The sequence below is a fragment of the Ictalurus furcatus genome, chromosome 23 (assembly GCF_023375685.1).
Source record: "Ictalurus furcatus strain D&B chromosome 23, Billie_1.0, whole genome shotgun sequence".
NCBI classification, from domain to species: Eukaryota; Metazoa; Chordata; class Actinopteri; order Siluriformes; family Ictaluridae; genus Ictalurus; species Ictalurus furcatus.
In genome coordinates this window covers 19774578-19784823 of record NC_071277.1, presented here as the reverse complement: position 1 = coordinate 19784823, position 10246 = coordinate 19774578, and the positions used below count along the sequence as shown (strand labels likewise).

Below are 10246 nucleotides of genomic sequence, written 5' to 3'. Positions count from 1 at the left end.
AGTAGCCCAGGTTAACTCCGTTCCTGTAGAGGGCGAAGGTCTTTCCTGCAGCCGCACAGCCTCGAGCCACGCAGCTCAGAAACACCGTCTCACCTGACGCATACATGTTCGAGATTCGCGCAGGATGAACCTGCACCTGGAGCTCTGTGAGAAAAAAACCACCAAATATTAACCCGCGTACTGTGCATCACAGCGCTCTCGGATGCTGCATTCTGATTGGTCAGAGGGTGTTGATTCATTTTCTATAATAGCCGCTCTGACAGTAGTGCAGCTGCACATCGCAGGTTTATTCTAATATTAACGCGCTCGTTCTCATACGTTATCGTTTCTATAGAAACAGCTCGTTCACAGTGACGCTCCACGTAAACGGATTTTTTTTTTTAAAAATGTGTGTAACCGTTGAAGTTTTCCGTCAGGAGGAATGTGTTTATATAACGTTTATGGAAGGAGTCTCCAGTGCCAGCCATACATGTTCCATACATGTTAAATTGCAGAAAACGTCACCATATCATCAGAGCTGCTGTTATAGAAAATGAATCAACACGATCCGAATCCGAATCGGATCCGAATCCTGAATCCAAGAGCACTGCGGTGTAAGAAGCGTGTTTGTTTTGCTCGTCTGGTGTAGTGAGAATTTAAAAACAGGACAAATTCTGAGACGAGACTGCAGCGAAACGTAAAGTACCCGTTACTGAAAGGTTGATGGAGTCCGGTGAGGTCCATCTCCCCTGCTGGTGGTCCGTCTCGAACCTGAAGTGATACTGACCTCCGTCGCTCAGCTTGATGGAAGTGATCTGCAGGCTGCACCTCTTGTAGCCGCCCACATACTTCACCCTGTCCCTGTAGGACGGACTGACCAGGTTAGGATCCGTGTGGTAGGCGAAATCCCGCTTCCCGTCGGCCGTAATGTGGAACCACATGACCCGCGTGGCGCTGGAGGGCGACGGGTAGTCGTAACGGCACGGCAGGATGACGGTGGTCCCGGCCCAGGTGCAGATGTCCGTCCTCGAGAAGCTCACCGTCCATCTGCTGCACCACGATCCTGAAAATAAACAGGAGTGCGTTTCACATGTTACCGATCCATAACCACTAATTGTGGACGCTATAAAAATACCCTGCACCTGCAAGGACACCTGGGTAACTTTACACTGAGGTAAAGCTTACGTTAGGTTCGAGTTAAAGCGAGAATTACCTGGCAGAGCGACGGAGGCGACGCTCAACACTGTCACGAGCGTCCACATGTCAGATCTTAAGCAGAAGAAGAAGAAGAAGAAGAAGGACACCAGAGTATTCGCTAAGATATTTCAGAACTAGGAGTCAGTCCTTAATTAATCCAAAACACACACACACACACACACACACACACACACTCACTCCGACGGGCATCAGGAGGTGAAGACTCAGTGGAAGATGGTGACGGATGTTATAAATGTAGGAGAAGAGCCTCTAAGAAAGGAAGTGCAAGTAAGAGAGAGGTGACAGGAGGCTGGCCATCCCTCCATCTCTCTCTCTCTCTCTCTCTCTCTCTGTCCGTCTCGCTCTTCATCACTCCGTCTCTCTCTCACCGTGTCTTCAGTGAAACTCAACCCTCCCTCGTGTGCCGAGGGCAGCAGTACCGAGCCGCTTCACCCGGACCGATCGATACTTTTTGAATGTTTTTATTTATTTATCTGTTTGTTTTTTTTTTAAAAACATACAACAAATAAATCCTGTACGGAAATGTCACGCGAATAATCAGATGATTCATGATTCACCTGTGAGATTTAGACACTTCACGTTTTATATTTCACACATTTTCACACACGATTCGCTGATTTTCACGTGTGATTTGTACGTGACTTTTATTTTCACGTGATTTTCTTAATGATTTGTTTCAAATGATTTTCATATTTGATTTTTAAAACTGATATATATATTTTTTAAATGACTCTTTCTGTTTTCCATGATTCGTTTATGGTAAACTGTGTAAATAGTTTTTTTTTTTCACGTGCAATTTTTTTGATCAGATTATTATAGTCACGTGATTTTTACACAATCCATTTATTTTCACGCATGAATCATTTATTTCCACAAGCGATTCACTCACAGGATTTATTTACTTATACAATTTATTTTTCATGATTCGTTTATTCTCAAACGTGCCCCCCCCCCACTCATTTTTGTGTCATTTTTGTGTCATTTATGTGTCATTTCTCATTTTAACAGCTGCAATTCATTATTGTGTTTATTCCATTGTTTCTCGGAGATCTGACAATTTGATTTGACCCTCCCCTCCCCCCCTACAGAAACAATTTCCCAGACAAGTTCAACTCTTCATCTTCAGTTCTTCGATTTTCCTCTCGGTTCATCATTCGCGTCTGTTCTATTGATTATGTAATACCGCTCCAGGACACCAGATGGCGAAGATGTAAACAGCGCCGCTCCCTTTCTTACACCCTAGACATGTAAACTAATCCTGACACGTCTACGGCGCCGCCATGTTGCAGAGGGCAACTTGCTGGGTTGAACTGCGTGAACTGTACTGCATTTAGATGTAATAATCCCCAAACAAGGAATTCCATCATAACAAAATTTTCTGTGTTATCATGTCTGACGAATTCACATCATTAGTCTATTATTCAAAAATCAAAACGCTTGCTCGCGTACCACACACAGCTTTTTTGCTGAGGGTTCCTGTAGTTAGACTCAATCGGTGTTTTTATACGTAGAAATCCTAGACGTATGTGATAAAGCTCATTTTGTGAAAATCCTCTAAACATTAACCGAATTAAAGTCACTTTATTATCAGCGTAGATCCACGTATTTTCCTGTGTTTACACTGGATTCTGCCCTTTCCAATATGGCGGCGGCTGTAACATAGAGACTGTAGCTAGGGAAGGCGGATAATGCGGTTTTCATGTCTTTGGGCATGTGTTTAGACATGTCTTGAACTCGTGATTATAGTGCAGCTGGCTGCAAAATCAGGATGTGCTTGTTTTTTGAGACGAGTTTCGAGTCGAGCCGAGTAGAATACAGAAATGCTACTCGTGTGATTAGTTCCTGAACGGTTAGTTGTCACAAATGGGAATTTGAACTACAGTCAATTTGCCGTCTCATCTCAGCAAGGTAGGTTTGCGAAAACAGCTGTTTTTGTGATTTTAAAAATATATATTGCGGCTTTATTAGATGTAATTTTGGAAATGCTTAGTATAAAAGTCAGTTTCTCCAACAGACAAGAGTTATGAGGTAGATAAATTTGCCCATCTGTGGTATCTATGAGCAGTCAGAAATGTTCAGTCCGGAATTTTCATGAACCCAGCCTTTATTGACAGATTTAAAAAAAAAAAAAGAGAGAGAAGATAATGATGATAATAATAATAATAATAATAATAATAATATTTTTGTTTCTTTCATTTCCTACAACAGCATGTTCGTGTTTCTCCTGTTATTCCTCCTGCAGCCAGCAGAGGGCGCCAACACCACAATCTCCTGTATAGACGACCAGGGAAACGCAGTTGACTGGTTGGTTCAGTTAACAAAATACCGTTCATTGTTATCGCGATATTTCCGATATCACCGCAGACTGCTGCGTGAAAATAAACTATTTGGGAGATTTGTTTTTGTTAGTTGAGATGCGGACCAAACATAGCCAAAACACGTCTCTAATCACAATGTCACAAAATGAGACAAATTTAAAAAATAAATAAATTTGTTAAAGGTACGTAACGTCCTGCAGTTTACAGATATTAATATTGATAAGTAAATTTCATTTCTGCACACATTTCTAATGGAATATCACTAAGGAAATAAAAAACCCCACTATGTGTCGTGCTGTTATAGGAAGATAATCAACACCGGCGTGGTGGGGTGAAGCGGAGTTACTGTTACCACCTCGAAGTTGATTATTTTCCTATAACCGAACATCCTGAAGCGCTTTATTCCTCTTACACCACAGGAATTTGCCAGTGGTGAAAAGTGTTCATGTATTATTGAGCAACATATTATATTTTTTTATCCGTTTATAGTTATGGTTAATGTTGTGGAACATCCTTGAAACGAGTCAGTTGACCTTCCTTGAAGAATCGATTTCCTCTCGTCTTTTAGGTTCTACCTTTACAAACTGCCACATCCTCATGAGGAGCCCCCTGAGGAAGGTCTGAAGTACCTGCTGCTGGAGGAGCAGAGCGAGGGCTGGACGGAGGGCGGAGGTCTGGTGGGAGACGTCACGGGGGCTTTAGGCCGGAGCCTCGGGCCGCTGTACGAGGTACGCTAAACTGCACAGCTTGTATTCGCCCTGACGCGAGTCGGAACCGGTCTCATTACGCGTTTCTAAACGTGCCGAAGTTTCGCTTCCTTTATTTTTTGATCGAGAGCGAATGTTTTTTTGTTTTTGTTTTTTTCCTCCTCATTCAGCTTTTCTCAGATTTGCAGCTGCACGCATCAGAGGGAAGTGTGTATGCAGATGACCGATTACGATAAATATAGTGCTGTTTGTATTTACTCTCCCGTACCCGTGTACTGTAATGATTTATAATCTCACTCTCCTGTGTCTGTAAAAAATAAAATAGTGTGTGTGTGTGTGTGTGTGTGTGTGTTACAGGAGGGTGAGCTGGGGTACATCCTGTACAACGATCAGCCCCCAGAACAGCGGCATGTGGACGATGCAAACAGAAGTGGAGGACACACCAAAGGTGAAAGTCATCTTCAGTGCAAAAATGTAGAAATAAAGTTTTCTCTCGTGTTCGCCTCTTCACGATGTTTTCAAATCTGTCACCACAGCACTGTTGAGTTCTGGACTCTGATTGGTTAGACGATAGTCAATTAGAGTTAATTATGAGTTCTTAAAGAACCCCTGAAGAACCTGTTTTGGAATCCCAAGTACCTGTGATTATCCAACTAACCCTTAAAGGATCCTTGAAGAACCTTTTTTCAACCCTAAACAGCACAGGTTCTTCAATGGTTCTGTCAAGTGGCATTGAATAATTCCAGGTTCTTAGATGATGATCTCCAGCTCTCTCCTCTCTGTCCCAGGTGGGGTCCTGTTCAACAGCAGACAGGGCTTCTGGCTGGTCCACAGCACTCCTCATTTCCCGCCTCCCAAAACCGAGGGCAAGTTCTCGTACCCCAGCTCAGGCATCAACAACGGGCAGAACTTCATCTGCGTCACTTATCCTCTGGAGCGCTTCGACACCATCGGTAAGAGATGAAGATTTAAACGTAATGATGTGGGCACGCACTCTCAAAGGTTCTTCAGTTGTCCCTTTGGGGGAACTCTTTAAAGATCCATGTAGAACCCTATCACGATCTGTGTTTTAGAACGCCGAGAACACTTCATTATCCAACAAACCGTTAAAAATACCACTGAGGAACCCTTTTTAAAGAGCGAACAAGGTAGCAAGAGCATCGGATAATTACAGGTTCTTGTCGTCCCAATAAAAAAAAGGTTCTTCTGTAATTATTTAAAGCTTCGTTGGATTATTAAGGGTACTTAGCCTTGAAAAAGGGTTCTTTGAGGGTAGTTTAAGAGTTCATTGGATAATTAAGGTTTCTTATTCTCCAAAAAAAAATGTTCTTCAGTGGTTCTTTGGATAATTATGGGTTCTTTACTTCCAAAAAGTGGTTCTTCAGTGCTTATTTAGAAGGTTCACTGGATAGTTAAGGGTTCTTAGCTTCCAAGAAGGGTTCTTTTAGGGTTATTTAAAGGATTTTGGAGGTGCTTAAACATTTTCATGGATTGCAGCCCGACTATACAGTTCAGTGCGTAATTGCTGAGGAAAAACGGGTGTGCAAACTTTTGCACTCATCTCTACACTGCTGTGTTATGTGAGTGTGGATCTGTGATCACTTCTGAATGAGAGAATGCTTTAAAAAAAAAAAAAAAAAAGGGCACTTTTCCCCCTCAATTTTGTCCTGAATTAGAGTGTCGTGGGACGACGTGTGATAGGACCTCCATCGATCACCTTAAAAGCAGATCAGGCCTTGTTGCCATAGTTACCATGAGAAAAATTCACCTAATTGGCAGTGTAACCATAGAGACAGCACCATTCTTCCTGTAGGTTATGACTTCGTTGTCAGGTGAGTGCTGTTATGTTGATGGCACTTCAGACCTACACGTTATTGTGCTGATTGTCAGCTTTCAGCCTCGAGCCTGCTGTCGAACGCAGCTGCACCTTTTCACAGCAGCTGAAAAGTCTAGTCACGTCTGTTTGGATCTAATCACGTCTGATCATCATGCAAAGCTGAAACAAAATGTCACCGCACAGAGAAAACACTGCGCTCTGCGGTAAAATATCCGATCTCTCTGTTCGAGTCGCGTGTGTTCGTGTCGACGTAAACAGAGGAACATCGTGAAACATGGAGCTTTGAGGGTCACCACAAAGACCTCAGTACAATAAACATCCATAAATACAACAGAAGAATCAGGAAAAGTGTGTTCTTCACCTGTTCCGTTAAGGCAGTGGTCGCCAAGTCTGTTCCTGGAGATCTGCCTTCCTGAAGACTTTAACTCCAACCATCATGGTGCCCACCTGACCATCTCAACATTGCCTTAACAAGCTCTTGATCAGCTTAAACAGGTGTGTTCGATGTTAGCTGGAGAAGAACCGTGGAAGAAGGTAGACCTGAAGGAAGAGGGTTGGTGACCACTGCTTAAGTGGAACTTTTAAAAGTCCTCTGAAGAACCCCATCCATCATTAGCACTCTGTTTTAGGAAGGAACCCTTAACTATCCAGAGAACCACTGCAGAACTGTATAGTGTGTGAAGTACTAAGAGCGTCGACGTTCTTCAAGGGTTCTTTCGAATGTTATTTAAGGGTTCTGCGTAAAAATGCAGGGTTCCTATTTTCCAAAAAAGGTTCCTTTATTTTTCTTTTTAACGGTGCATTGGATAATTCAAGGTTTTGAGCCTCCAAAAATGGTTTTTCAAAGGTTCTTTAATGGTTCATAATTTAGAGCATGTGGCTTCCGAAAAAAAGGTTCTTCTTGTGCAGCTTGTGTGGCTCAGCTGTTACGTTCTAAGATTTAAGATGGTACATTTTCATTTTCTTGTTGCACTTTGGTAATATCTAAAAAAGCAAAAGATACAAGATATAGGATAGAATGTAGAACTAAAAAAAAAAGTTCTAGAAAAAGTTCACGGGTTGTAGAAAAACTGTGTTCCTGAAACGTTTGCCCAGTTCAAAAAAAAAAAAGGTTCCTGGTTCCTGAGAAATGTATTTCACAGTACGTTTCTGTGTACCAGAGTAGGCTGTAGTTGCTGAAATCAGTCACGTGTATTTGAAAAGGTTCCAGAGTTTCTGGAATACACTGGACTCCTGGGTTCCTGAAAATGTGCCCAGGTTCCTCAATAGGTTCCTGCGTTTCTGAAAAGTTTCTACAGTAGGTTCCTGAATACTGTAGGTTCTTTTCCAGGAGAAAGTTGCAGTGTTCCTGGGAAGGTTCTTGAGTTCCTGAAAAGGGTCCTGGGTTCCTGAATAGGTTATCGTTTCTAGGTTGTAGTTGATTCTTGATGGAAAAAGTCCCAGGATTCCCAGGTTTGTGAAAATGTGCCTGAGGTTCCTCAGAGGTCCCCTTGTATTTGAAAAGTCTTCTGAAAAGTTTCCTGAATTGGTTGCAGTGGCTGAAAGATTCCAGAATATTTGAAAAGGTTCCTGAACAGGTTCCAGAGTTGCTGAAAAGTTTCCTGGATTCCTGAGTTACTGAAAATTTTGAGTTCTTCAAAATGTTCCTGAGTTGGAACCCGTTCAATGATCGAATATTGTAGTTAATAATAATAATAATAATAATAATAAACACTGATGTGTTCCACAGGTGAACAGTTAACAATAAATCAGCCACACATCTATGACTGTGACATTCCCAAGTCCCTGGCCTCCTCCGTGCCCACCATGGCTGAGCTCTGTAAACACCGGCATGGGCGGAGAAACTCCAGCGTCACAGACGGTTCCTTCTCCTCGCCTAATCGCAGCGTCTCTCTGCTCTCACTGGCTGGGACAGAGTTCATCAGCTTCGCGAAAGGAGCTTCTTTTGAGAACGGTAAGATGATGATAATTAATAATAAAAATTCAAATAAAAATATTGCAAGTTATTGAGAGAACTTTCTAGTTCCTGAAAAGGTTCCAGAGTATTTGAAAGAGATTCTGGGTTCCCGTACAGGTTCCAGAAAAAAGTCACTGGGTTTTTCAGAAGTTTCTTGGGTTCCTGAAAAGTTTCCTGGGTTCCCGAATCGGTTCTAATGGCTGAAAAGCTTCCAGAGTACTGGGAAAAAGTTTCTGAGTTCCTGTAGAGGTTCCTGGGTTGCTGTAAAAGTTCACTGGGTTCCTCAGCTTGTTATTGTGCTCCTGAAAACATTCCTATGTTCCTGAATAGATTATAGGTTCTGTAAGATTCTAGAGTACTTAAAGTTTTCTGGGTTCCTTAACAGGTTCCAGAGTTGCTACAAAGGTTCCCAGGTTCCTGAGCAGGTTCCTGAATTGGTTCTTGCTGCTGAGAAGTATTTGAAAAAGTTTCTGGAACAGATTCCATATTTGCAGGAACACACTGGGATCCCAGGTTCCTGAAAATGTTGCCTTGGTTCCTTCAAAAAGGTCTTGGAGTTTTGGGGGACAAAGGTCCTCTTGTTTTTGAAAAGTTTCCTTGATGGGTCCCTGTGTTCCTCAATAGGTTCCTGGGTTCCTCTTCTGTAGTATCACTAAAACAATTCATTTGAAACAGATAAAAACCATTTTGTCAGCAGATTGTTGTTCTGATCATGTGGATGTAACTCTGACTTCCCCGGTGCTGTCCGGTTCAGACCTATACCATGGCTGGGTGGCTCCCACGCTGCAGACGGACCTGCTGGTGCAGTTCTGGCGTCGCTCCACCGGCGTCCTCCAGTCCGACTGCTCCTCCAGGTGGAAGGTTCTGGACGTGAACCTGCTGTCTCCGGGCGGCCGGGTCACCTTCAAAGCAACGGAGGATCACTCCAAGTGGGCGGTGAGCGCGGGAGGAGGACGCGGACTGAGGGGCGGGGCCTGGGTGTGCGTGGGGGACATTAACAGGAACCAGGCGGAGGAGAAGCGAGGGGGCGGGACCGTGTGCCGGCAGGATGTTGCCGTGTGGAAGGCGTATCGTGCGGCGGCGCTGAAGTGCGAGTCCTGTACGGGCGAGGAGGAGGAGTGCGAGACCGCACGGCTTTACCGCTGACATCCGGACACGTTGGGGTTGTACATGTTTCGTTAAAAATAAAAAATTACTATTCCGTCAATCAAAACGATCTTTAATAATACTTGTAAAAATAGGAGTTCAGTACGTTAACGTCATGGCTTGTAGTTCAGCGGCTTGAGAGTTTGAGCCGGTTTAAAATTTTCATGCCTTAAACGAGACTTTAATCAGAGCGACTTCAGGACGTTCAGATAATTACCTAGAGCGCGTCCTCACCGGGGATTCTTTTTTTTTTTTTTTTTTTTTTTACTTTTAATGGGTGCATTAAAAAATTTTCAGCCAAGAGGGGGTGCAAACTTTTGCGCTTAATGGTACATTGGGGGAAAAGCGCATTAATGAGGTACGTCGCAGTGCTAGACGATAATTTCATTTGTTTTATGGATATTATTATTTTTATTCTTATATATATTCATATCGTCTGTAGTAGTTGCTATTGTTCAGTTCTCTTAAAATGTATAAAAGATCAAAATACATTTAAATATGTGCACTATAACTTAATAATAATAATAATAATAATAATAATAATATTATATCCCCTCTCCAAAAATTATTGACATGTAATTGAGGTTGTTTTTAGTGCTCGATCGGCCAGCACTAGTCAACAGTACACGTAAATAGTAATAAACAGATGTATAACTCACAATTTTTTTGCTTTTATTTAGCAAAAATGTTTCTGCTGTGCTAATCATATATGCACTCTGCTTATTAGTCTGGACGCTGGAGCTCTGCGACGGTCGTTTCTCAGGGTGCTGACCCTTTTAAAATCTTTCTCATTTGAACCGATGTCGAAACGTTTCGTGTGTCATGTGATCAGGATTATCATAAGCAGTATTGTTGATGGGGTTAATGATGCAGTATTAATAAAAAAATGTAAAGTGGAAACCGCTGAAATCACTGAATGTCTTCTTAAGTACCGTCCTGATAACATTTAAAGATGCCTGGTTTTTTTAGTTTGTGCTTTTTTTTAAAAAATTATTTTGGTCACTAAAAGTCTTCAGGACCCGCCTACTTTTACACACAAGCAACCGATCGCTGACCGTGTCCAGGCGAAAGTGCGGATTTCTCG

General features: G+C 42.5%; 2 protein-coding genes across 2 annotated transcripts in view; one reads left to right on the top strand and one right to left on the bottom strand.

The window, feature by feature from the left end:
* si:dkey-33i11.1 (B-cell receptor CD22) overlaps positions 1-1241 on the bottom strand; it is an 8586-nt gene extending 7345 nt beyond the window's left edge. The window contains exons 1-3 of the mRNA XM_053610952.1: positions 1193-1241; positions 686-1141; positions 1-144 (exon numbers count right to left, since the gene is read on the bottom strand). The exon at positions 1-144 is cut by the window's left edge and continues 114 nt beyond it. Coding sequence (XP_053466927.1) covers positions 1-144; positions 686-1141; positions 1193-1241 — 649 coding nt within the window. The remainder of the gene's footprint in view (positions 145-685; positions 1142-1192) is intronic.
* Positions 1242-2808: 1567 nt separating this feature from the next.
* On the top strand, positions 2809-10187 carry dnase2 (deoxyribonuclease II, lysosomal). Its single transcript, XM_053611433.1, has 7 exons — positions 2809-3105; positions 3406-3501; positions 4084-4243; positions 4580-4670; positions 5011-5175; positions 7789-8013; positions 8771-10187. Exons 2-7 carry the CDS (start codon positions 3407-3409, stop codon positions 9160-9162), a joined length of 1128 nt encoding a protein of 375 aa, XP_053467408.1. The 5' UTR covers positions 2809-3105; position 3406; the 3' UTR covers positions 9163-10187.
* Positions 10188-10246: the final 59 nt, after the last annotated feature.

Excerpts from the sequence above, each read along its gene's own strand:
- dnase2 (XM_053611433.1), top strand. The coding sequence starts at position 3,407 with ATGTTCGTGTTTCTCCTGTTATTCCTCCTGCAGCCAGCAGAGGGCGCC. Across the intron at positions 4,244-4,579 it reads GCCTCGGGCCGCTGTACGAG|GAGGGTGAGCTGGGGTACAT; the intron begins GTACGCTAAACT and ends TGTGTGTTACAG. Across the intron at positions 4,671-5,010 it reads AAGTGGAGGACACACCAAAG|GTGGGGTCCTGTTCAACAGC; the intron begins GTGAAAGTCATC and ends TCTCTGTCCCAG.